The sequence below is a fragment of the Sphaerodactylus townsendi genome, linkage group LG12, assembly GCF_021028975.2.
Source record: "Sphaerodactylus townsendi isolate TG3544 linkage group LG12, MPM_Stown_v2.3, whole genome shotgun sequence".
NCBI classification, from domain to species: domain Eukaryota; kingdom Metazoa; phylum Chordata; class Lepidosauria; order Squamata; family Sphaerodactylidae; genus Sphaerodactylus; species Sphaerodactylus townsendi.
Genome location: NC_059436.1, coordinates 46282869 through 46310446, shown reverse-complemented (window position 1 = coordinate 46310446; position 27578 = coordinate 46282869). Strand labels below are relative to the sequence as shown.

The 27578-nt window shown below is 46.8% G+C and overlaps 1 protein-coding gene across 1 annotated transcript in view; it reads left to right on the top strand.

Annotated features, from left to right (window-relative positions):
- Positions 1–27578, top strand: part of LOC125441541 (collagen alpha-1(XXVII) chain-like) — a 101427-nt gene that overhangs the window by 40005 nt on the left and 33844 nt on the right. The window contains exons 12-15 of the mRNA XM_048512149.1: positions 16871–16924; positions 17497–17604; positions 19976–20029; positions 21198–21251. Coding sequence (XP_048368106.1) covers positions 16871–16924; positions 17497–17604; positions 19976–20029; positions 21198–21251 — 270 coding nt within the window. The remainder of the gene's footprint in view (positions 1–16870; positions 16925–17496; positions 17605–19975; positions 20030–21197; positions 21252–27578) is intronic.

Below are 27578 nucleotides of genomic sequence, written 5' to 3'. Positions count from 1 at the left end.
TGCTAGCCAAAGCTGACTGTGCTTAGCTTCTGAGATCTGAAGAGTCCAGGCTAGCCTGGGCCATTTAGGTCAAAGCTGCTATCTTGGACCTGCGTACTTGAAGGACCACCCACCCAAAATGTGCCTGCATCCCAATTATGGTCCTCACAGCACCTTCTGTTAAAGGTCCCTCCTGTTGGGAGATTAATTAAACAGGAATCAAGTAATACTTTAAAGACTTCTAGACTCTCCTTTAATTTTGCTATAACAGGCGAACATGGCTATCTGTCTGGAATTATAGTCTTGTTGGGACATTCACCAAACTTCTGTGAGAGGCAACAGATCCTACTTTGTAGTAGCCCCAACCTTATGTAGTAGGATGTCAGAGGAATATGATAGGTCCCTTGCTAGGAAGACATAAGACTGCGACTTGTTCCTGTGGGCGCTTGATTTCTGGTCGTAGAGCTTTATGGCCTGAAAGGTTTTGTTTTTCTAGATGTTGTGAGTTTGTTTTGGCTGTTTTACTGTGTTACATTTTATTGTACTACATAGTTTGTTATCCAGAGGGATTTGGGGTGGTCATCTCTACAACTATTATATGGTTTGCGCCTTTAGTTTAGCTTGTAGCTGAAGTTTTCTTTTCCTGTTTTTTCTGTCTAGTGAAAATGTTGTGATTTTATTATGTTGACAATGCTGTGGGGGGGGATTTGGGCTACTAAAAGGAATCATTTCTTCACACAATGTGTGGTTGGTGTTTGGAATATGCTGCCACAGGAGGTGGTGATGGCCACTAACCTGGATAGCTTTAAAAGGGGCTTGGACAGATTTATGGAGGAGAAGTCGAACTCTGGCTACCAATCTTGATCCTCCTTGATCTGAGATTGCCAATGCCTTAGCAGACCAGGTGCTAGGGAGCAGCAGCAGCAGAAGGCCATTGCTTTCACATCCTGCATGTGAGCTCCCAAAGGCACCTGGTTGGACACTGCGAGTAGCAGAGTGCTGGACTAGATGGACTCTGGTCTGATCCAGCAGGCTCTTTCTTATGTTTTTATTATGTTTGTGAGCCAGTTTTTGCTTTGAAGAAGTGGGATATAAATATTTAAATACATATATAAATAGAAATAGGGACTTTCCCCTGGCCACTAACCTGGATAGCTTTAAAAAGGGCTTGGACAGATTTATGGAGGAGAAGTTGATCTATGGCTACCAATCTTGATTCGCCTTGATCTCAGATTGCAAATGCCTTAGCAGACCAGGTGCTCAGGAGCAGCAGCAGCAGGCGGCCATTGCTTTCCCCTCCTGCATGTGAGCTCCCAAAGGCACCTGGTGGGCCACTGCGAGTAGCAGAGAGCTGGACTAGATGGACTCTGGTCTGATCCAGCAGGCTAGTTCTTAAGTTCTTCCTTCAGAGTTTAACCAGTGAGCCAGTGGCTGCCCAAAGAAATGTGCCAACTGCCAGAAACAGCCCGTTGAACGTCAATTGTTCTTTGTTGCTGAGTGCTCGTGGTTTGCATAATGTGTTTCTCTTCGTACAAAGTGAATATCAAATAGCAGAAGTTTTACAGTTCCAGGAAAGTAATTGTGGAGCTCATATGTAATGGAATACAGCATGCCCTGCAAACAAGAAAATCCCTATTTTCCTAGCACGTCAAGGAGCTTCAGTTCTCCATTTTTAAGATTACTTTTGTCTTGTTAAGTAACTGGAAACCACTTCCGCTTGCTGATTGTTCTTGCATGTTGTGGCAATCGTTCTGCGGGCCCTTTCGTACAGCACTCACTGAATCGTGACTAAACTCATGCCGCAAATGACTCTCTCGATTAGTAAAGTGGGTGGCTTGTGTCAGTCTTGAGAGCCGTAAATCCAAGCCATTCGCAAGGCAAAGGCAGATTCCATCCTGCATGCGAGCTTCCAAAGGCATCTGGTGGGCCACTGTGAGTAGCAGAGTGCTGGATTAGCTGGACTCTGGCCTGATCCAGCAGGCTCTTTCTTATGCTCTCATGTTCTTTCTTTTTCCTTTCCTCACAGTTTCCTCTTTTCCTCATTCTGACAGTTTCCTTCTCCTCACCTTACCCAGCTGGGTGCTCACCTTTCCGCACCCCACAGATTTTGCCCCTAAATCTCCAGGAATGCCCTAATCCATGTTGAAGTCAGAGCCAGGTACATGTGTCAGTTGGAGTTGTCAACCTCCTGGTGGGGCCTGGAGATCTTCCAGAATTACTACTCATCTCCAATCTCCAGAGATCAGTTCCCTGGAGACAATAGCAGCGTCGGAGAGTGGACTGTATAACATTATTTCCCACTGAAGTCCTTTCCTTCCCCAAACTCCACCCCCCCAAAGGTTCTACCCCTAAATCTTCAGTTTGCAAGACCTGAGCAAGGCTGTTAACAATAATAAAATTATGCATGGGGTAGAAAATGTTGACAGAGAGAAATTTTTCTCTCTTTCTCACAATACAAGAACCAGGAGGCATACATTGAAAATGCTGGGGGAAGAATTAGGACTAATAAAAGGAAACACTTCTTCACACAACGTGTGATTGGTATTTGGAATATGCTGCCACAGGAGGTGGTGATGGCCACTAAGAACATAAGAACATAAGAACAAGCCAGCTGGATCAGACCAGAGTCCATCTAGTCCAGCTCTCTGCTACTCGCAGTGGCCCACCAGGTGCCTTTGGGAGTTCACATGTAGGATGTGAAAGCAATGGCCTTCTGTGGCTGTTGCTCCCGAGCACCTGGACTGTTAAGGCATTTGCAATCTCAGATCAAAGAGGATCAAGATTGGTAGCCATAAATCGACTTCTCCTCCATAAATCTGTCCAAGCCCCTTTTAAAGCTATCCAGGTTAGTGGCCATCACCACCTCCTGTGGCAGCATATTCCAAACACCAATCACACGTTGCGTGAAGAAGTGTTTCCTTTTATTAGTTCTAATTCTTCCCCCCAGCATTTTCAATGAATGCCCCCTGGTTCTAGTATTGTGAGAAAGAGAGAAAAATTTCTCTCTGTCAACATTTTCTACCCCATGCATAATTTTATAGACTTCAATCATATCCCCCCTCAGACGTCTCCTCTCCAAACTAAAGAGTCCCAAACGCTGCAGCCTTTCCTCATAAGGAAGGTGCTGCAGTCCCTCAATCATCCTCGTCGCCCTTCTCTGCACTTTTTCTATCTCTTCAATATCCTTTTTGAGATGTGGCGACCAGAACTGAACACAGTACTCCAAGTGCGGTCGCACCACAGCTTTATATAAGGGCATGACAATCTTTGCAGTTTTATTCTCAATTCCTTTCCTAATTATCCCCAGCATAGAGTTTGCCTTTTTCACAGCTGCCATACATTGAGTTGACATTCCCATGGAACTATCAACTAAGACGCCCAAATCCCTTTCCTGGTCTGTGACTGATAGCACTGACCCCTGTAGCATGTATGTGAAGTTTGGATTTTTTGCCCCTATGTGCATCACTTTGCATTTTGCTACATTGAACTGCATTTGCCATTTCTTAGCCCACTCACCTAATTTATCAAGGTCCGCTTGGAGCTCCTCGCAATCCTTTGTGGTTCTCACCACCCTACATAATTTGGTATCATCTGCAAACTTGGCCACCACGCTACCCACCCCTACTTCCAGGTCATTTATGAATAGGTTAAAGAGCACTGGTCCCAATACGGATCCTTGGGGGACACCACTCCCTACATCTCTCCATTGTGAGAATTTCCCATTTACACCCACTCTTTGCTTCCTGTTTCTCAACCAGTTTTTAATCCATAGGAGGACTTCCCCTCTTATTCCTTCATTGCTGAGTTTTCTCAATAGTCTTTGGTGAGGAACTTTGTCAAAAGCCTTTTGGAAATCCAAGTAGACAATGTCCACTGGTTCCCCCTTGATAGGATAGCTATCACCTGGATAGCTTTAAAAAGGGCTTGGACAGATTTATGGAGGAGAAGTCGATCTATGGCTACCAATCTTGATCCTCCTTGATCTGAGATTGCAAATGCCTTAGCAGACCAGGTGCTCAGGAGCAGCAGCAGCGGAAGGCCATTGCTTTCACCTCCTGCACGTGAGCTCCCAAAGGCACCTGGTGGGCCACTGCGAGTAGCAGAGTGCTGGACTAGATGGACTCTGGTCTGATCTAGTTCTTATGTTCTAAGAGGACATTAATTTGTAAGTTCACCATGAGTCAGAAGTGACTTAATAACACACAACACACACACGTCTATCAGTGGCTACTAGCCATAGTGACTAAAGGTAATCTCTACATTCAGAGATGGTCAACCTCTGAATATCCGTCCCAGGAGGAAACATCAGTGTAAAACCTCTCTGCCTCTTTGTTGGCCTGAAGGTAACTGATTGGCCAGTGTGTACGATAGGATGACTAGATGGACTACTGATCTGATCCAGCAGTGTTCTTCTCACGTTCTTAACAGGATGGGGTGCTTGAAAGCTCTTAACAGCTCTCCTTTTCTCTGTTCTTATACCATCAGAGAAACTTCTTGGTATAAATATGCGAGCTGATGTCACCTGAAGTGGCAAGCATTTCCCCATATAAGTTGAACTGGGAACCTCTTGTGTGGAGAGTCACAGGCTCTGGAGCCTATGGAGAGTTTTCCACCAACAAGGTCATGCAACTGAAAAGGGGGGAAGAAGTGGTATAGCTTCTGTAGCTAATCTCTTCCAACTGGGGGCGGAGCAAGGGGGAACTGCACCTGCGGCACGTGCGCACCCTGCGCCCCTGCCGCAGCACTGCCCATCCTACCCGGAATGCTCCTGCCACGCCCCCTCCATGGCCTGGCCACACCCCCGCCGCAGCACCTCCCAGGGCGTAGTGCCCCCTGTCCCGTCATCACTACGCCACTGCTTTCAACTGAATAGCTTCTTTTCTCAAAAACATTGCTAAAAAACCAGACAGATTCAGCCTGTTTGGTCCATCACATTCTGCTGAATAGAGCCTTTTCTCTCCTCTCCAACTGTTCCGCAGTTCGCAAAGCTCTCTAAGGAATTCTCCGACATATTCCTACAGAGTTTGCTCCGGGGGATGTAAAATTGGTTCTGTGAATCCAAAATGGGGAAACGTTTCTCCTCTGTGACATGCTGGAGAGAAGACACTCTTCATTCTTTGAATGAATTGGCGGAGCTTTTTCACTCTGAGATTTCATGCTAGGAGAGGAAAGCTGTTCCCAGCTGGTATTTGTTTGGAGTTTGTAGGAACTGAAATGAGCCACAGTCTGAAATGAATCCTTATTTCTTGGCACGTTCTCTCTTTTGACTCAGACTGAGAGGGCTCAATCTTTTCCTGTCCCCCTCCAGAGGGAGTAAATTCCTTGGGATTCTCCAAAGTAACACCAAACTTGTGTTGGTTAGGGTAGAGAAAGTAGCTTATACCCTTCACTGGACCTGACTGTTTATAAGGGGCAATGATTTGACTTCTGCCAAAGCAGTTACCTCTACCCTGATGATCTTTTCAGCTCTATGGAGAAATGTCTAATCTTCCCTTGGCAGAGAGTTTGAATATGTGGCAGCAGAACGACCCCAGGGGTTCCTGGAAGACGACCCCTTTCTAACTAAGCTTTGAGACTGGGTGACATTAATATGCTGGTGATACGAAGCTTGTGTTTCTTTCAACTGGGAGCAGACCTCGCAGTTGTGAACTGATAGTAATCAATGGGAGTGTTAAGTGGAATCCAAATGAGATGGAAAAGTTTCTGGCTTGGAAGCCAAAGAATCTGAGGTCCCTTCCGCACGGGCCGATAAACACGAATGTTGGATGGTAAAAAAACCTGTTTTGGGGGGAACTTCACACAGATTCTGCCCCCCAAACGAGTCTCCCCTGTGTTACTTTCCCCAAACAGGATTTTTTGAAAATCACACTATTAGCGAATCTTTTTGTAAATCTTGGGTTGCAGCCGCTTGCAAGCGAACAGCCGGGCAGGGGGCACTTTATTCACCTCCTTTTTCCTTAAAAAAAATGTTCACAACCTACGTCTGTATAGCTACGCAGGTGCAGATGGTCGTATCGTGGAACATCAGCATAGCTGTGGGGGTTCATTCGTGCATGCCTGCGTAGCCACGTGTCGGTGGGAAGTAAATAAAAAAGAGAGATGCGTGTCCGTGCGAAGGCTCAACAGCAACCCGGATTGCTTTTTTGGCCCTGCCCCCTGCCTGGTGGGATGCTCTTCCTCCAGCTGTTAGGGCCCTGTGGGACCTTGGTGAGTTCCCCAGGGCCTGGGAAACTGAGCTGTTTCACCTGGCCTTTGGGGAGGCTGGCCGCAGACTGTCCGCCGCCTCCTCTTGATGCCCCGCATACCATCTACGTTACCATCTTCGGCAATTTGCCGGTCCCCTCCCGCTGAGAGTAGGGGGGTTGGGGTCTGGACACCTCTCATAAAAAATGGGGTTTTATGTGGGTTATGACGTTGCTGCTGTTTTAATAGGATTTTAATCTATCATTTATTGTCCTGTTGGATTTGTTGTATATTACTCTGTTGCTGTTGTTTTATTGTGCACCGCCAGAGCCCTTTGGGGATTGGGCGGTAACCAAATCCAATAAATAAATAAATAATATTGCTTCCGTGGGCTCCGATCGTTGCCTGCACGGATGCACGTGAACACAAAAACAGGAACATGGGTTACTTTACCCCAACTGCAGCCTGCATACATTTGATGTGCAGAGGGGGGCCTGAGGGCATGCAACCTGCCCGCTAACCAATGACATACATGTTTGCTTTATCAAAGCCAGGTATGGAGCCTGGTGTGGTTCTTCCACCCCTTTGGGCCAAGCAGGCAGTAGCGGTGGCCAGAATGCTACACCAATTGTATTCTTTTATGTTCGTTTATATATGTCCGTGGTGGCGAACCTTTGGCACTCCAGATGTTATGGACTACAATTCCCATCAGCCCCTGCCAGCATGCCCAATTGGCCATGCTGGCAGGGGCTGATGGGAATTGTAGTCCATAACATATGGAGTGCCAAAGGTTCGCCACCACTGATATATGTATTCCACAGATTTCTACCCTGTCTTCCAAACTGATCTTTATGAAAACAGAGAGCAGGGACTTCACAAACCAGTTGTCTTTGTGTTGGATTCAAGGACGTCAATGTGCTGTTGGTGAGATTGCCCTTGAAGTAGGCTTGGAAGCTGAACGAAGGGCAACGTTCTTCAGCCTGTCTGTCCTTTCAAAGGTCTTCGTGGCCTGGGACAAACATGTTTCAGAAATTGTCGAAGGCTTTCATGGCCGGAATCACTGGGGTGCTGTGTGGTTTCTGGGCTGTATGGCCGTGTTCTAGCAGCATTCTCTCCTGACGTTTCGCCTGCATCTGTGGCTGGCATCTTCAGAGGATCTGATAGTAGGAATGGAAAGCAAGTGGAGTATATATACTGTGAGGTCAAAAGGTGAGGCCCTCTGAATAGGCAGAAAAATCAGCCAGAAAAATCAGCAATAGCAGAACACATGATAAACCAACCTGGACTCAAAATATTATTTGGAAACACAGAAATTCTGGACCGCTCTGACAACCACTGCATCAGACTACACAGAGAAGCCATTGAAATTCACAAGCACATGGACAATTTCAATAGGAAGGAAGAAACCATGAAAATGAACAGAATTTGGCTGCCAGTGTTGAAAAACTCTAGAATCAAGACAGTGACTAATCAGTGCCACACGAACACAGGACAAGTATAGACAATAGCAATCAGGATACTTCTATTCAGATGCATTCACCTATTGACCTTGCAATCTTCATTGTTACTCACATGCTACAGCCCGGAAACCACACAGCCCGGAAACCACATACATACAGCCCGGAAACCACACAGCACCCCAATGTTTCAGAAAGTCTTTCTTCTCATATGAACCCACTTCTGCTGTAGGTGCTTCCTTTTGGGGGGAGCACAGATTTCTTTGTGGACACCCTGAATTTATGGAATGGACTTTCTTTCAAGATGTTTCACCCGTGTTCCTTTCCTTTCTATTTTTAAAAATATCTCCATAAAGCTGATTTCTTTAGAAAGTCTTAGTTAGACAGAGGGACAGATGTACTTTGGCTGCGGTTCTGTTGTTTTAGCTTTTAACGGTTATGGGTTTCGTTTGGGTTGAGTTTTATGGAATGAAACCATTTATTTAATGCCGAGTGGTTGCCAAAAAGCCCCAGACCTGACTGTTTATAAGGGGCAATGAAAACCTCCCAGGGTGGAAGCATTTTAATGCAAACTAGAGGAGCCACCTCTGAGACGGGATGTAAACCCTTCCGTTGGTGGCCTCACCTTTGCCCATCTGCATCGCCTAGCATTTATTCTCTGCAAAACTCCATGTGATAGAATGGTGACCCCAGTCGCGGCGGCGGCGGCGGCGGCGGCGGCGGCGGAGGAGGAGGAGGAGGAGGAGGAGGAGGAGGAGGAGGGGGGGGTTAGGACATCACTTTTCACAGCCTTTCATACATCATGCATTCCTCCCTCCATCTGTACACAGTTGACGCAAAAACAAAGGGGAAACTTTAAATAAATTTGGCCTGAGGAATGGCACGGAAATGAAGATTCAGAGGCTCCGTTTGCACAAGGGAGAGGTGGCTGTTAAACGGGGCGGGAAGTGAGCAGTGACATCTAGTAGACTCCCTCTTAGGGGTGAGAAGGGAAGAGCTTTGGTCGGCCCAGATGCTGTCTCTGGAGAAACACCGGGTTTAGACGCTACTCCGGCAGCCCTGGCCAAATCAGCCCACTCCAGGTGCAGCCGCTGCCTTTTCCCTTTCTCTGGCTGTCCCCACATGGTTCTTTGCGACCTTCTGTTAGAGGCGGAAAGGGAGAGCGCCTGTGAAATGTGTTTCTGATCAGTCTGAAACGGTTATGTTTTCAAGTGCCCATCCCTAATAATCCTTCTAATTTCCTGAATCCTTGCAGGCTGTCCTTTGTGGGACAAAGATTCCTCTTGATCGGTGTTTATTAAGGGGAGAGTCTCATAAGAAATGCTGAAGAACAATAGGAAATGACTGGGTGTTTGGTGGGTCAGCCTCTTCCTTTTATTTCTTCACGTGAACTGCCTGCATAGCAGTATAGGCAAGGTCAAGGGGGCGGTTTCAGCTCTGGGTTTACATCAGCCTTTTGCATAAACGCTAGATTTTATTTTTTGTCCTCCACCATGTATCGAGATCTCTCTTTTTAAATAATTTTTGATTTGTTGTGACTGGCTTGATTTGTTGTGACTGACCTGGATAGCTTTAAAAGGGGCTTGGACAGATTTATGGAGGAGAAGTCGATTTATGGCTACCAATCTTGATCCTCTTTGATTTGAGATTGCAAATGCCTTAACAGTCCAGGTGCTCGGGAGCAACAGCCGCAGAAGGCCATTGCGTTCACATCCTACATGTGAGCTCCCAAAGGCACCTGGTGGGCCACTGCGAGTAGCAGAGAGCTGGACTAGATGGACTCTGGTCTGATCCAGCTGGCTTGCTCTTATGTTCTTATGTTCTCTTCCTGCCATATTGCAAAAGTGTCAGATTAAGCACAGGGAAGAATGCCATATGTGTAGGTTTGATATTTTTTTTGCTGCCAAGTCACATCTGATTCATGGTGAAGAGACATTCGGAGGTGTTTTGCCATTGCCTGCCTCTGCATCATGCCCCCAGTATCCCTTGGAGGTCTCCCATCCAAATACTTGCCAGGGTCGAGGCCGAAGAGGAAGAAGAAGAGTTGGATTTATATCCCCCCCTTTTGCTCCTGTAAGGAGACTCAAAGGGGCTTACAGCTGGTGTGTGTTGGAGTGCACAGGCTACTCCGAATTCCCCAGATAAACCTCCACAGCTCAAGTGGCAGAGCGAGGAATCAAACCCAGTTCCTCCAGATTACAGTGCGCCTCGCCTAACCACTACACCACTGAGAATGTGGGATTGGCCCAAGGTCCCCCACAAGTTTCCATGGCAGATCCTAGTCCTGGGTTTCCCAGATCCTAGACCTAGTCCAACATTTTAACCACTACACCAGTGGTGGCGAACCTCTGGCACGGGTGCCAGAGGTGGCACTCAGAGCCCTCTCTGTGGGCATGCGCAAACAGAGTGCCCTCCCCCCCACATCTAGGCTGGCCTGGGCTGCTGCGCTCAATTATTAGCATTAAACCTAAGACCAAGTTTTGGGGAAGCAGTGTAGGTAACCCTGTTAAGCGCTGTTAAACCCCACTGATTTTCATGCAAAGAACAAAAGCACGATCCTTTACCTGGGAGTAAGCTCAGTTGCTGGCAATGGGGCTTGCTTCTGAGTAAACCCTCCTAGAGTCGTGATTCACCCATTGGAAGAGATGCACGGTTGCTTCAAAGCAAAGCCACCGACTACCACCAAGCTTACTCCTGAGTAACGCACCCCTCAGAGCCAACCGTTTTTTCTAAACTAAAACTTCAGTATTCAGGTTAAATTGCCGTGTTGGCACTTTGCATTAAATAAGTGGGGTTTGGGTTGCAATTTGGGCACTCGGTCTCAAAAAGGTTCACCATCACTGCACTACACGATGCTCTGACAAATGCTGTTTTGAGAAATCGAGCTCCACTTCCATCCAATTTTGTTGCCCAGGAAATTCCTACAGCAGCCTGGTGACAAAGCCAGGCCCAAAGACTGACAGTTTGGGTTTTTGGAAAAATGCTGTTTTCCAAATGGCCCAAAGCAGCCCTGCCATTGTGTTTGACCTGCTGTGGTCCTTCTGTATTAACCTGTGGGCTTGATCCCATTTGAGGGAGGAAGTTTGGAAGAGACTTTTTTTGGTCACCCACAATGAATTATTGAAAGTGTGCACAGAGAACACATACAAGGCTGCTCAAACATATGCAACACTGCAACGGTTTCCTTCTGTCAGCCATCTGTTCCAAATCCAACAAAAATGAATGTGGAGGTCACTTATTCTTATGCAAAGAATGTCCTCAGTGGTAAGGTTTTGCTGAAGAAAGCAGGAACTAAGAAAATTCCAAGCAAAGAAAACCAAAGGGTGTGTAGGGAGACACTAGAGTCTAGATCCTACTGTTTGACTCACTACTCTGGGCTTGCTACTTCGCCTGCCATCCAATAAATTTCTAAACTATGGAAAGCTTTTGTAGGTCATAATCTCTGGGCTGATTCACACAATACAAAACCCCCATGGCTGGCACAAGCCCTTTGTTCATTGTTCTCCCTTTTGAGTCTACACTCTATGATAAACTCAGGTTTGTTGCAATGATAAACACAGGTTTGTTGCAACAATGAACTCAGGTTTGTTGTGTTTGCAGTGGCCCTGGGTCTGATCTCACTTGGCCTTTTTATGAAACCTGTCTTCACTGGTAATCTTGTGAGATTAAAGGAGAAAGGGGGAAAGTAGTTTTTTTTAAAAAAATTTATTTACAAATGAATGTACAATGTGCACCTCACCTTACTGCCCTAACCGAGCCACCAAAGTGACTAATAAATAAAAAAGTACATTAAAAACACATCATTAAAACAATTAAAACCAAGTGAAATTACACCTAGGCCCCTTCCGCACACGCAAAATAATACGTTTTCAAACCACTTTCACAACTGTTTGCAAGTGGATTTTGCTATTCCGCACAGCTTCAAAGAGCACTGAAAGCAGTTTGAAAGTGCATTATTCTGCATGTGCGGAATGAGCCCTAGAGAAACAGAAAAACAACAATTAAAACATGGGGCAGGAGAGGTATTCATTGCCTCTTTTGGGCACCTGGGCCCATTTGGATTATGACTGCAGCTTCCTGGTACTAAGAGAAATTCAGCCTCTGAAATAGAGGCCCTGTGTAGCCCTTGCAGTTAATAACAGTTGATGGAACCTATTCTCCATGATCTGCGCTTTGTTATTATGTGGAATCGATAGTCCCTTTGGATCTATAAGGGAAAAAATGGCACATTATTTTTATTACTGACCAACCACATTAAAATTCCTGTGAGATTGAGCAGAACATTTCATCCTGACTTCCCCACCAGGAATGGTGACTCGCCTGGAGTTACAGGACAACCAAAGATAGCAACAAAATAAAAAAAATGAAATAAAAAATCTTCATAGAATGAGAAACATTAGCAGCTCCTGTGATCCACCACAGACATAATCCACCAGCTATCCTAGCCTAATGCCCTTTCAAATCCTGCCAGAAAACAATAGTTTTCTGTTGCATGTGAAATTGGGCTGGAGTAGATGCCTTCTTTACTTCCTCTAACAATGAGCCAGAGCTACTGCTGCTGTGAAGGACCAAGGTTCAACCAGACAAACGGGGGCAGAGTGAAGGGGAACTGTGTCCGGGGCATTCCTGCATCCTCCGCCCCTGCCACGCGCCTGTCCCCACACTGCCCTGGAACGCCCCCCCACGTCCCAGCCACTCCCCTGCACGGTGCTTGCCCAGGGCATTGCACCCCTCCTTTCCCTGTTGGCGCTACACCACTGCAGGCAAATAGTTGTAGTAATGTGTTCCCTTAGGAGGAGACTCTGAGAGGATCTGAGAGGTTCCGTGGCATTGCACAGGTTCATATCAGGGGGGACCCTCCTGGTACCAGATTGTATCAGCTTTCAAGGTGAATATAACACCTTAAATCCAAGTCAGAGGCAAATAGGTAACCAGCAAAGCTGTAATAGGATGGGAATAATTTGGGCCCAAAATCAGAAGGCCAGGGGAGAGATGCATTTAGTCTGCCAGCAGATTTCCTTGTCACCAATACCATCTGCTTCAAAGTCAGTATTTTTGAGAGTGACAGTTCGACAGAGACCAGATGAAGGATGAAGGAATGGCAAAGACAATCCTGCTGAAAACTTTGTCTCCTTGTTGCCAAAATGTTATATAATCTCATTCTTTCATCTCTGCTCCAGCAGCTGTTCCGTTCTGTCCTACCGATCTCATGGCCTGCAGCCAGTGGGCTGCATAAAACAGAGTCCCTCGCCTTCTGTGTTCCAAGTGCTGAAATGAAGATGAGTCATCCCGTCTCCCTGAGAAAATAACCAGCAGCCCCCATTTTCCTCACCTTTGCTTCATGCAAGTCATGAACAGAGACTTCTAGGGGTCATTCATTCATTTAGGGGTCAGTGGAGGAAGTTAGGTGGTCTTGGCCCCAATTAGCTCGTTCTGCCACATGTGTGAGCTTGGAGTGGGAGATTGTGAACATTTGGCACCGATCCCATATTTCCCAGCATTTCGCCGATGGATAGACAGACTTGCTTGGAAACCCCTTGTCGGTTCCCATGAGAAGGGTCACTCCTTGCTGTGAATGCGACCTTCACCATTCTTACACATTGCTGAATGCCTTTCCCTTGTTATATTCACATGCCCTGAATTAAAGACCAGTAGCCAGTTTCAGCTTGAGAGGTTAAAGTATAGTATAGCAAAAAAGCAAAACAAAGGAAAACAAAACCTATTGTACACTATGGCCGATTACGCACGAGGCATTTGCTGCGCAATGGGGCAAATGTGTGTCCCTGCAAGATTTCTTGTACAGATGAATTTTCTCAAGGCCCACTTTCAGTTCCTATTCTCCCCGCAGCAAGCCAGACCACTTCTAGCACGAAATTTGCATTTATTTATATTTTGAATTTTTAAACTGCCCTTCCCCGAAGGGCTCAGGGTGGTGAACAACAAAAGTACAATAATTTAAACATATAATCGCATTAAAACCTATCATAGTTAAAACAGTAAAAACAATAAAACAGAATATTACTATAAAATGGGAACCATATGTTAGCCGATGATGACAAAAACCCACCCACCCCTGTTGTGCCCACAAGAGGCCTAGCTGTCATGGGGTTAAACGGTCAACCCGGCTGGCCAAGTTAATTTTGCTTCACAGCCAGTGTGAACAGCTTTGCCCCAGTCCTCTTCCCTCTGCCCGTAGCTTAGTCTCAACCCCACCACTCCTTCATACTGCTGTCCACCCTTCCCCCAGCTGACTCCTTCCAGCTTCTCTAAATGCTTGTATCAATACATCGATATAGTAATAACAGAGAGTTGGCTTTTGCGAAGTTGCAGCACAAGCAGGGTCTCTTTTGGGCTTCACCCCACCCCACCTCTGTCGCTCTGCTTCTGCCCTCCCCAATTATTGGGAAGGCATCTTTAAAACTTTCTTTCAGACAAACTTCTATTTTAAAAATAAGTCTTTCTCTTGCAGCAGAAGCAAGAGAGAACAAGAGTGTAGGGGAAGGGAGAGGAAAAGAATATCAGTGAGATCTGTGCCTTTAAGAATGATGGGCGGAGTTAAGACTTTAGCAAGCAGCTGCAAGACAGGCACCAGGCTTCCTCCTTGCGTGTAATTGGAGAAACATGAGGAGAACCCTCTGCAAGCCCACTGCAGAAGAGAGTCCCGAGGTTAGCTTTCTCTGTGTAATCAGCCAAAATTGGATGCAGATCAATCTTCCAAGCTGCAAAGGATGAACTGACAGCCTATGCACTTCCTGGGTTCTTAGTATTCATGCACATATTGCAAGTACAGTAAAGTAACTATGTCACTTTCTATTTGTTATTATTTATTTTATTTGCTTATTTGATTTATGTGTCGCTCCTCCCCTTGCGGACTCGGGGCAGCTTCAACAATTAAATTTATAATCTTACAATAAAAACATAACAAAATTAGGAATAAATACAGATTAAAACACATTTCATGGTTTTAACAATAAGATGCTGGTAAAATATTGTTGGTCCGTAAGGGTAGAAAGTGACCCCGGTTGAAATGGGAGGCCAGGATGGTAATTGTAGCTACCTCAACCTATATCTGATAGAACAGCTCTGTTTTACTGGCCCTATGGAACGGCATCAAACCCCACAAGGCCTTGACCATACTAGCAGAGCATTCCACCAGGTTGGGGCCAGGGCCGAAAAAGTCATGGCTCTGATCCAAGCCAACTGGACATCTTTCAGGCCAGGGACCACTAGCAGATTTTCATTTGCTGATCACAGTGATCTTCGGAGGGGGGACGTAGTGGGAAAGATAGTCAGGTATGCTGGCCCCAGACCATTGAGGGCTTGTATGTCTGTACCTTGCCCTTGGTCCAGTACTCCAACCAGAGCTCATGCGGCTGGTAGAGCACCTGTTGGATATGTGCCCACCACGAAGTCCCAGCAAGAACTCATGCTGCTGTGTTCTGGACTAGCTGAAGGTTCCAGAATAGGCCCAAGGGTAGCCCTGACCCAGAGATTTGACTTCTAAAGACTGGGGGGGGGGGAGGTGAACCTTGAAAAACAATAGGCCTTGGAAGTGCCACAGTGCAGGTAACTTGCTGAAATTAAAGACATTTGCATCTGGTCAGCAGAAGACTGGGAGACCTCCGGGAAACCTTACAATTTTATAGATGAGTTTGAGATTTCACAAAACAGAACCCACATTCAATGTGGGCATCATGTGACATACGATAACCAGCCAAAGCAAATCTCAGTCTTAATCTCAGGGGGTTTTCTCCAACCAGTTTTGAATTCCTGAAAAATCAGAGACTGGAAACAGTTATGATATACAAGGATTTTGGTATAGTAAAGGTAAAGTTTCCCCTTCAGTCATGTCCGACCCTGGGATACCACTGCAAGCAGTGATTTCATAGGCAAGTCGTTTTTGTGGGGTAGTTTGCCATTGCTTTCCCCGGCTATTCTTTACCCACTAGCTATGAGCTAGGTACTCATTTACCGTACATTCACTGGGTTGTGGAAATGGGATGGATGGCTGAGCGACCTTATGAGCCAGCTGCCAGGATATCTGACCCACAGGGGGCTCAAACTCTGAATTCATGTGGTGAGTGGCAGTGCAAGCACTTAACCACTATGCCACGCGGCTCTGGTAAGGAGGGGAATTAGGGTTAGGTGAGATTGACTGAAACATCTAGCTCAGGGGTCGGGAACCTTTTCCCCTCAAAGAGCCGTTTGGCTCACCACCAAATTTGGCTCACCACCAAAGAGCCATTTGGCTCACCCCCCACCCACCCACTCGCTTGCCCCCCCCATCAGCTTCCCCCCCCGGCCGACTTGCTCGCCGCCTCCTCCTCCCCTCGCTTTACACCCCCCCCCCCGCTGGCTAGAGATAGTTCGCCTTCCCAGCCACCACTCCTTACCTAATCCAGCAGTTACGCATGGTGCTTTGGGTGGCCGGGCATGCAGGATGGGGTGCGTGTGAAAAATGTGAGGCTGCCATCCTCTGCCCCATGGAGGGGGGTAGTTTTCCTGCTGGGCAGGAGCTCCCACAGCAGGAGAGCAAGTGGCACCCTAACAGGCCACCACCGCCATTCTCTCTGCCCCATGGAGCAGGGAGTTGAGCCTTCTCTGTGGGGCAGAGGGGTCCTTGGCGCCCTGGCTCCTGTGGTAGGAGAGTGTCGAGCTGATTTTGGGGCCTTCTCCCAGAGTGGGACTTCCTGGAGAGGGAGAAAGGGCGCTACCTTTGAACCTGGCGCTATGGCTTGCTCTTTTTTTTAAGCTGAGAAAGCGTAATCCTTTTCCGCTAGTAAAAGCAAGCCCGATAAGCGAAGCCTGTTACTCTCCCAGAGGACTTCCTGGAGAGGGAGAAAGGGCGCAGCCCTAAACTGCGGGAGCTTCTCAAGAGCCATGTGCCCGCCTGCAGGGCGGCGTAAGAGTGGCTCCGCGCCGCCTGCTCCTCGCCGCCGGGAGAGCCCCACCCCAGTTGCCGGGCGGCGGAGCCAGTTCGGCACGAAGGACTCGCCGGGCCGCTGGCTATAGATGCCCGCCTCTGCTTCCTGGTATGGGCGAAGAGGGGCCGGGCGTTCAGCCATGGAGTCAAAGAACAGCGGCGGAAGAGCCGCATGCGGCTCGCGAGCCGCAGGTTCCCGACCCCTGATCTAGCTGGATCCCGTCCACAGTGCTGCATGGTCAATGGCCAGCGTGAATACATCTTGCTCTGATATGTTTTGATGATCCTGAATACTGATTAAAAAAAATTTCCCCTCTGCACTCCTCAGGGACCAGAAGGAAAACCAGGCCAGCAAGGGGAGAAGGGCAAAACCGGCCCAAAGGTAGGATTGTTTCCAGCTCTCTTGTTCTCTTATTGACGTTTGTGTCAGTCTTAACCCTTCAGCTGCATTTTGTTTTGGCTTGGTTCCTCACTAAGGTGATCCACCTGCAATTGGGTTGAATGCCTCTTGGGACATCCAGGGAGGGACTAACTCAGTTGTGCCTCCATTAAAAAAAAATCCCTGCACTTTGAAAAAGCAGGATGTTTGGGAGAAAGGCTGTAGCTTTAACTCCTTGACTTAGTAGCTTTCTAGGTACAGGATAGGAAATTTTCTGGATGAATATTCAACTGAATCTGTACTTGTCTCAACTTGATACCATTCAGAGGCAAATAGGTCTGGGCGCGCAGTGTATATTAAACTGCGCAAAACAGAGTTAAAACATAATTTGATCCAATACTTGAATGTATTCAGCCATGCTCTTGTTTCAAGTAGGTTCTGACCAGTTTCTAAGCATAGTACAGCATATGGTACAGAGTGTGGTAATCCGAGTATTTTATAGAGGAAACCAGAGTGTATTCTTTCAATGTCTCAAATTGTTATGTCCCGGCACTAACATTTACACTTGTTTTCAGGGTAGCAAAGGCAATCAGGGGCAACTTGGAGAAACTGGCCCACCTGGGAAGACGGGACCAATGGGGACTCAAGGACCAAAAGGATCCAGAGGTACCCTGGGAGCTATGGTGAGAACGTAGCGTCAGCTCTGAATACACCTCTGGGTCAGTGTTCCAGCTTCGAATGGGGAGGAATATGTCTTTTTGTTGGGAGGGCGCAGCAGCCAGAAGGAGGGTCTGGTTGGTGCTGGCTCCCACGTTCTGGAACAAGTTCTGCCACAAACTGAGTGTCCTCTGAAGACAATGAAATACCGTTAGAGAGGGTCATGCAAGGATTCTGGGCAGAAGGAGTCATGATGCAGGTGGTCTGTAGACATATCGCCTTAAAAGGAGATTTTGGGTTCTGATTTGACTTGGAGCAGTGATGCTAGTTGTGGGGGTGGGGAGATAGTTAACTCTTTCCATACAGGCTATTTTCCTAATCTAGATCCCCCAGCCCACAGACGCCTTTGCATATATGCTTTTACATATCACCTGGGGGGAATGGAGTGGGGGAAGAGAGCAGAGTTGTGTTCCACCTTGGCTTCCTTATTGCAGCACCGTTTTGAGGAGCATCCCCATGATACGATCCGCTATTCATTTTGGTTCTGCATTCTTTCCCTGCTTTGCTGTGATCTTCCCTAAAACTGGCTTGATACAATCTTTTTGGAATGATCTCAGTCAAAGCACCTTCGGATGCTGTGTGGACAGGAAGGGATGCATTTGTGCAGGTTCTGACCACATCAGCACCGTTTTTACACACTTCAGCCTCTTTGGTGTCCATCCCACCCCCACCTTGCAACATAGACACCAAAGGGCTTTTTTTTCAAAAGACAATTGTTATAGGTATTCTGTTTAGAACACTACAGTCAAAAGGGCTAGAGGCAGCTGGTTGGCTGCTGTGTGATATAGTGTGCTAGACTAGGTAGACCACTGGCCTATCCAGCAGGTTCTTCTTGTGTTCCTATAACACTATGGTGTTATCATATTACAATTATCTGTTGCAATAAGACTCTACCTTTCTTTTTTTTTAAAGTAAAGTTTGAGCCCCTTTCGTTGTGGAGTTATAAAGGGAAAAGTACTACCTGTACATTTCTTCTTAAGGCTCTGCAGCCAAAAGGGCCAAAAATACATACACAGTCACAATCCATCATTATGATATTATAATGTTGTAGTGTTATTATCATTTTTTTAAAAGCCTGGAACCCTCGCTGCAGTGACGAGGTGGGAAATTGCACCCACAGAGGAAGTTACTTGGAGAACTTCTGTTTGGATTCTCCATTGCCTTTTCAAATGCCTCTGTACTCACAGCAACTATGAGAGTTCCACAGAGTATGAATTGGGACCGGGGGGGGAGGGCTTTCTCCAAACCACCTACTCTAGTCAAAGCTCCCCCACCCTCCCTTGAAACTTCATTTTTTTGTTTATTCTGGCAGTCTTGTCACAATTGATATTTGTTTCAGCCCTGATTTTGGAAGTTTTTTCCAGTGTGATGAGATATCTACCAACAGATTTTTAAATCTTTATGTTTTAGAACAGTGGTTCTCAACCTGTGGGTCACGACCCCTTCGGGGGTCGAACGACCCTTTCACAGGGGTCGCCTAAGACCATCGGAAAACATATATTTCCAATGGTCTTTTGAACCGAGACACGAATAATTTTATGGTTGGGGGTCACCACAACATGAGGAACTGTATTAAAGGGTCGTGGCATTAGGAAGGTTGAGAACCACTGTTTTCGAATCAGTATATGTAAATTTTGTGTTGGGCTGTGGATTGCCGTTGCTATGGACTGCTGTTGCTCACTTGGCAATCGACAGCAACCTGACGACCTGTGACTGAGAAAAGTCAGGGTGATGAAAGAGGAAAACCGAAGAAGATCCGGCAGGTTCCCGTTTCATCTCCTTTAACTGTAGCATGTGAGGCTCTGACTTAACGAAGTGCGAGACGCGTGTTGGCTCCTTCCTTCCCAACAAGCAGCCTCCGTTCCTTTTCATCCTTCCTGCTATAATACAGAACAGGTCGGTGTTCCTTTCCAAGCCAAGTTTATAAACCAGTCTTCTGGGGAAATTGCTGTGTGCTCCAGGGGTTAAAACCTTCAAGGGCTACATCAGCCCTGGGAAGCAGATGGCAGCAATATCGAAATTCTTGCATGAAGGATGTTACTGAACTGGAACCCCCACCACAAAATGTAGCAAAAAGCTGCGTGGAAAACCAAGACCAAAGAGAAAGTAGTGGATACAGGGTCTGCAACCTGCGGCTCTCCAGATGTTCATGGACTACAATTCCCATCAGCCCCTGCCAGCATGGCCAATTGGTCATGCTGGCAGGGACTGATGGGGATTGTCGTCCATGAACATCTGGAGAGCCACAGGTTGCAGACCCATGGGATAGAAACATTGGTAGAAAAACTAACCAAGGAATCAGGTGAGCCCAAATTTGACATGCTCTTGTTCCTTCAGGGTGCCCCCGGCAGGATGGGTGTTCAAGGGGAGCCTGGTTTAAAAGGCTATCAGGTAAGCTATTCTTTTGGGACTCCTGTGTTACAGATCTGCTTTTTCTTCACTTGGTGGTGGCGGTGGCGGGGGCGGAGGAGGAGGAGGAGGAGGAGGAGGAGGAGGAGGAGGAGGAGGAGGAGGAGGAGGAGGAGAGCTGATTTGTGGAGACCCCATAGCATTCTCAAGGCAAGAGACGTTCGGAAGTGATTTGCTATTGCCTGTCTCCATGAGAAAGTTTTGAGAGAACCGTGACTACCCCAGGGTCACCTAGTAGGCTTCACGTGAAGGAGTGGGGACTCTAACCCAGTTCTCCCCATTAGAACCTGTGACTTCTAACCACTACGCCATGCTGGCTTCTACTTAGGATCGCCGTATGGACTGTTTGCTGTTTTGGACCCCCATCTTCATTTCAAACAGGGTCCAGGCAGAAGATCCCAGGATGCCCACAAGAAGGACAGCCTCGATTTAGATTAGGCCCTTCTTCAACCGCTTTCTAGAGTTAGAAACATAATAGGAGATCCAATCCCATTTCTCCAAGATAATGTGGGTTTGACAGAACAGCAAGAAAGGAAAAATGCATTGGGGATTGTGCTGATTCAGGAGGAGGAGTTTGGATTTATGCCCCCCCCTTTTCTACTGTAAGGAGACTCAAGGGGGCTTACAACCCTGTGAGGTTGGTGGGGCTGAGAGAGCTCCATAGAGCTGTGACTAGCCCAAGGTCACCCAGCTGGCACGTGTTGGAGTGCACAATCTAATCTGGTTCCCCAGATAAGCCTCCACAGCTCAAGTAGCAGAGCGGGGAATCAAACCCGGTTCTCCAGATAAGAGTGCAGCTGCTCTTAACCACTACGCCACACTGGCTCAGGCCTTTGTTTAATGGACCCACACATCCTTTGATCCAAGGCTCATTGGGTGAGGCATATGCCTCTGAAGTTAAACACTGCCCTTGTTAATCCGTGACATCAGACCTAGCGAGTGACATCATACCACAAAACGTGCCAGTCCAAAGCCTTCCTTTACCAATACTGTAGTGTAGAGTACTCCTGCGCAGCCAGAAAGTAGACCCGTCAAGTTCATTGAAAATATCAATGCTTTTTTCCCCCTGCACCAGCCGCATCTTGGGATGCTTATTATGGAACTGCCAGCTCACCCCTTAGAAACGTTCATTCTTGTTTCTCTCCCACAGGGGCATGCAGGATCACCTGGCCCGATTGGACCACATGGACCCAAAGGTGAAAAGGTAAATTGTTATTTACAGTCGGCAAAAGGAAGCAGTATCACTGCTAATGTGAGCCTTAGGATAGATCTCTCTTGGGCCAAGTCTGTAAACACTCTGCACCAATCAAAGAGAAGATTCCGCAGTCAGCATAACCCTTCTTCTGCAAGTAATGTAGCAATGGTGCAAGAGATTCAGTGCACAAAACCCCCACCTGATCTTAATCTTATCAAGATCTATCTATTACCATGTCCTGATTCCAGCTATAGTTAGTGTGTCCAGAATGGGGTGACCAAAATGGTAAAAGGTCTGGATTCCATACCCTATGACACAGGTGTCAAACTTGCTGCCCTCCAGAAGTTTTGGACTACAGTTCCCATCATCCCTGCCAGCATGATGCTGCAGGGGATGATGGGAAGTGTGGTCCATAACATCTGGAGGGCCATGAGCTTGACACCTATGCCCTATGAGGAGAGACTTGGGGAGCTAGGCATGCTCAGCCTGGAGAAGAGAAGGTTCAGGGATGGCGTGATAAATCTTTGAAGGGATGTCATGTTGAAGATAGAGCAAGGTTGTTTTCTGCTGCTCCAGAGACTGGGACAAGGAGTAATGGATTCAAAGAAAAGGAAAAAAGATTCCACCTAAACAATAGTAGGAGCTTCCTGACAGCAAGGGCTTTTCGACAGTGGAATACACAGAGTATGGTGGAGTCTTTTTCATTGGATGTTTTTAAACAGAGAGAATTCACGATAATGATTGTTTACATTTGAAGGATAAAACAAGATAATAACTGCTTCTTTTCTCATGGTCTGATTCTGCACAGGAAACACAAATGGCTTAAAAGAAACCCATGTTGCCCATGACGCAGGGTGGGTTCAGGGGCCATCTGGGATTGCTGTGATCCCAGCATCAGGGGGTGGCATGGTTCGCACAGGAAATGCTGTGTTTCCATGAAAACCACGCAGCCAAGAATCCCACCACCTGAGAATCCTCCCCACTTACTGGCACAACATGTCAGCCATCTAGAGCAGTGGTGGCGAACCTTTGGCACTCCAGATGTTATGGACTACAATTCCCATCAGCCCCTGCCAGCATGGCCAATTGGCCATGCTGTCAGGGGCTGATGGGAATTGTAGTCCATAACATCTGGAGTGCCAAAGGTTCGCCACCACAGATCTAGAGAATCCATTCCAATGGCAGCTGCCTAGGAAATCCACCCTCCAAGGGCGTAAACCTATTAGACAGTTCAAGGTTGTTAAGCAAGGTTTCTACCGCCAACTGACCTTGTAAATACAAGTCTATTTTGGTCTGCTTGGGAGGTTTTTGCTCATGAATACCAGGCGAAGACCGACTCCGCTTTTTATTCAGCATTTTGTTTTCTCTCAACACTGTAAGTTATCAGCTTTAGATAGTTGGTAGAGGTTCCAGTAAGGGAGAATATAAACTGATGAGGCTTATCTGCTGAAAAAGCCGTAGGAGACACCGCCCTCTTCGTTCAGGACGTCCATTTGTGCCGTGAATCACAGCCACTCATCATTAATATTCTCTTCAGAGTCAAGCTCGTGTTATAATTGTTAAAAATTTAAAAGTTATCTTAAAATGTGGAGGAGCTCAGGAAAGATTGCCTTCACTGCTTGTCTACCGTAACCGGACAGGAAATCCACCCAGTGGTGGGATTCAAATAATTTAACAACAGGTTCCAGTTGAGTGGCAGGGTGCTGCCGATCCCACCGGCTCAACCTCCATTGGTGCGCCCCGCTACCACTGCCTTTGGGAGTTAAGCGGTTTTGGGTTACCGGCTCATCGCCGAATTTCAGGGGAGAGGTGGGACCACAGCTGCTGGCAGGGCCGAGGCTTACCACTGGCTCCTGTGGTCCCGCCTCCCCCCTCAATCTCCATTGCCAGTGGCCAGGGCTGCTGCCATCCTCGGCTCAAAATCCATTGGTGGTGGCCTTGCTGCCTCCAAAGATGAGGCAGCAGGGCCACTGCTGATGAATTTTGAACCAAGGGTGGCAGCAGCTGGCAGCACGCCGTAGGCCCACTGGCTGTTGCGCCCCCTGGCTCAAGTGGGCCATGGGGGGGGCGTGGGGGGCGTGGAGGCGTAGTGGTGGGATTAGCTATCGGTTCTACCGAACCGGCACGAACCGGCTAAATCCCACTACTGAATCCACCATAATGGTGGATGGAAGGGTGGGATTAGCACGCTCCCTGCTTGCTGTAGTTTGCACAGGCAAGCAGGAAGTGGCTGAAATTCAGGTTGAAGGGGAAAAGTCACTAATTTAGTGACTTTCATTTAACCTGGGTCCAGCCAAATATAAAGGGTTAGAAGCGTTTGGGGGCAAGCTCTGTGGGAACTTCTCTCCCAAAACACTTTTAAAAAGGGCCTGAACACATTTTATTTGACCTGTGCAGAATCACCTGTGGTCAGCCGGAAGCCATTTTATTAGGATAAGTAGGAAGCTGTCTTTTCTGAATAACTATAAATTTCAGTGTAGCTTCTCTCTAAGCCTCTAAAAATCATTGCCCTTTGCAAAATATAAATCTTTAAATCTTTATAAATATTTTTTTTAAAAAACCCTTATCACCACCGTACACAGTCAAGGTTTCATGTGCCTTCACAAGGGAAGCAGATGAATCTGCTTACTTATTACTTGTTGCCAACTCTCCAATTATGTTCTTGTCAATCTTGAACACATATATGTCCATTAGTCTTGTATTCTCTGGATCAAACAGTTTTTAATCCTCTCAGTATATTGCACACTTTGTAACTGTACAAGTCCAGTTCAAACCAATAAAGTAATGATTCCGATCTAAAAAAAAGCCAATCCTAAATAAGGAGTCAATCAAAATGTTTTTAGGTCCAGCTTTCCAGGCCTTCTGCTCAGTAACAACTAGCCTCACAACTGTGCAAGTTCAAACCACGCAGGATAACAGAAACTCCAATTCAGAAGGCAGAATAGATCTTAAACAAACTCTGTCATGGACTTATAAATCACTCCAGGGGCTTGCCAATCACTGCATCTCATAGCCGAGAAGAGTTCCACATTCCATATTCAAGATCGTCATAAATCAATTAACCAGCCTTTTTATTGTTGGCCATCTCTCTTAACTGCTTTAAAGTGAGTTTTGAAATCCATTTAGTGTTGTTCAGGCAGCAGATAAGTATTACAAAGAAATTCATAAAAGGCTTCTTCATTTAATGTATTGTTGAAGGCTTTCACAGCCAGATTCAACTGGTTGTTGTGGCTTTTTCGGGCTTTGTGGCCCTGGTCTGGTAGACTGTGGTCTGGTAGATCTTGTTCCTAACGTTTCACCTGCATCTGTGGCTGGCATCTTCAGAGGTGTATCACAGAGAGAAGTCTGCTATACACTGTGTCACTGGACACAAGATCTACCAGACCACGGCCACACAGCCCTGAAAACCCACAACAACCACTTATTCATTTAGTTGACAAAAATGTTTTTTTCTTTTGAATTCTTTCAGTGCTCCAAAAGTTTTGTAGCAGATCCAAGGAAACTTTTTTGAAAAGAGAGCCCTCAAAATATTTTTACCTGCAAATTCTAAAAAAATTTTTTTACACAGAAGAAATGAAAGTAGGAAACTTAAAGAGAGAAAAGGCGGGGGAGGGGGAGCTGAAGAGACAGTCTCTTCTGCCAAAACAGCACACTTGCAGTCACTGATCTAGTGGACCAAAATAAACCAAACTATCCCACCTGTCAAATTACAGGTCCAGAGGTGGGATCCAGCAGGTTCTCACAGGTTCCCGAGAGTAGGTTACTAATTATTTGTGTGTGCCGAGAGTGGGTTACTAATTGGTGATTTTGCCACGTGATTTTTGCCTTTCCTCTCAGCAGTAGCGCACAGAACTTGAAGCAGTCTAGCAGGAGGTGCACCGGCGTGCGTGGCAGGCCCCTCGCATGCCTGTGTTGCATTCGTTCCTTAACTCAAGAACTAAGGCATGAAGCGGCTGCATCGCTGTCTGCCACCAGCTCCCCGCCCATCAGGAATGCTCCAGGCCCCAAGCAATGCCCGGCCATGCCCCTGGGTCAGTGTCTCTGCCCAGCCCCATTGGCGCTACGCCACAATTTGAATCCCACCACCATGGGAACCTGTTACTAAAATTTTTGGATCCCACCACTGTACAGGTCCTCAAAAAAAAAAGGATGCCAGAGTTAGACCCAGTCAGCTCAGACTGAATGAGAAGCCATTTCTTCCAAAAATCATCTAGCCCACATTTTACTTTACGTTATCTTGATTGTTTTTATTCTTCATATGTTTTGACTATCTTTTAATTAGACTAACTTCGAAAAGGCCTTTGGCCACACACAGTAAGCTACTAGTACATTACTGTGTTGCAGTGGTTAGAGTTTTGGACTAGTATTTGGGAGACCTATCAGTCATCAGACCTCACTGGGTGACTTTGGGCTAGCAGGTTTTGCTTAGCTTAACCTACAAACCGTGAAAACCACCCTGGGTTCACTGGAGGAACAGCAGGATCAACACACCTTGATTGAAAGAATGATGCTTATGATCTGCTCTGTCCTTTGATAGACTTGACTAGATCCCTGAGCAACCCTCTAGCTCTCTGAATTCCTTCCTAGAAAGCTAATGTGGAAACAGGAGGTTTTGGGCTGGATAATGCTTTGTGTACCTGTTGTTGCTAAATAAATTTCCTGTAGAAAAGGAATTTCCACTGCACTTCACCACATGTCTCCTCTTCCTACCTCTCCTCCTATAAACCATCCCACCTGCAACCTCAGTGATTCAGGCATCATTCCGCCGCTGCTGTCTTTTCTTCCTACCCCACCCCAGTCAAAGTCATTTGCTTAGTCAGCTTAGTTTTAATCAGTTCAGGCTGGAGAGGTGACTCACTAATTTTTAATGGTTTCCTGTCAGTTTGGTTTTGCTGTTCAAGACCAGGGAACATTTCCTAATTGCCTTTGGTTGTACTCGTATTGATGGCGGAACCGGCCACGGGTGCGTGAACAGCCGCCTCATCAGAATTTCTTTGCCCTGTTCCCGGGAGGCGAAAGAGTGAACATTGTATAGGATTCAGTCAATTGAACCATTAAATTTTGGATCCCATCAGAAGAAAAAAATGGACAGCTAGTCTTTTCTCACTGATCTTCTCCCTCTGAGCTGGAGGACATCTTTCTGGGTAATTCACACCATTCACCCGGGAGGTAGGAACAAGATCTTTGTGTTTCCTATGATCTATGGCCGTGGTGGCGAACCTATGGCACTCCAGATGTTTGTTTGTTTGTTTGTTTAATTGAATTTGTATACCAGCCTTTCCTTGAGGGCTCAGGGTGGTGCCCAACAATTATTTACAAACATTTAAAACAGTCATATACAACATTTAAATTAAAACAGTCCATCCCCACTAAAAAGGAACCATAAATATATAATTTCCATAGTTTCAGACGGCATTAAAAGTATTCCCTCACCCCCTTCCTTGCACCTACGGGAGGCCAGATGGTTATTATAGCAGATTTTTGATGTTATCCCAGCTGGCCAAATACCTGGCGGAAGAGGTCCGGTTTTTTTGCTGGCAGGGGCTGATGGGAATTGTAGTCCATGAACATCTGGAGTGCCATGGGTAGCCACCACTGATATGGTAATTGCCCAGAACATCCAGTTCTTTTCCTGCCTCAAGGGAGAGCAGTAGGTAGTTGCCTGCATTACAGAGAAAAATAGATCTTCTACCTTCACTTTTATTTTTCTTCCTTTTCTTTTTGTGCTGTTCCTGTTCTCCCCTGTTGCGTTTGGTTTTTCTTCCCTATCAATTCACTATTATTTTTCCTCATTGTGAGCATGAGTGGAGCCTTGGCCCTTTTGAGGCCGTTCTTGATCCCGCCTAAGACCTGCTTTGAGAGCTATTGCTTAACAAGGAAATGGAAAAGAAGGCAGCAATGTCTCCTTCCCATTGGAAGTCCAGGAGGACCATCAACCAGGGAGGCGCATCCCAGAAATGGGTTGTCACGGCCTTGCGGAAAGTCAAGGTGGCACCATCTTCTAGCTGGCAAAAATACTAGAATTCAGTCAATTGGAACATTCAGGAGAAGGCTTGGGCAGTGGAACTACAGCTACAAGAGCAGCTGGTGAGAGGTCCTGCTGCCCATTCAGGAGAAGGCTTGGGCAGTGGAGCTACAGCTACAAGAGCAGCTGGTGAGAGGTCCTGCTGCCCATTCAGGAGAAGGCTTGGGCAGTGGAGCTACAACTACAAGAGCAGCTGGTGAGAGGTCCTGCCTCCCATTCAGGAGAAGGCTTGGGCAGTGGAACTACAGCTACAAGAGCAGCTGGTGAGAGGTCCTGCTGCCCATTCAGGAGAAGGCTTGGGCAGTGGAGCT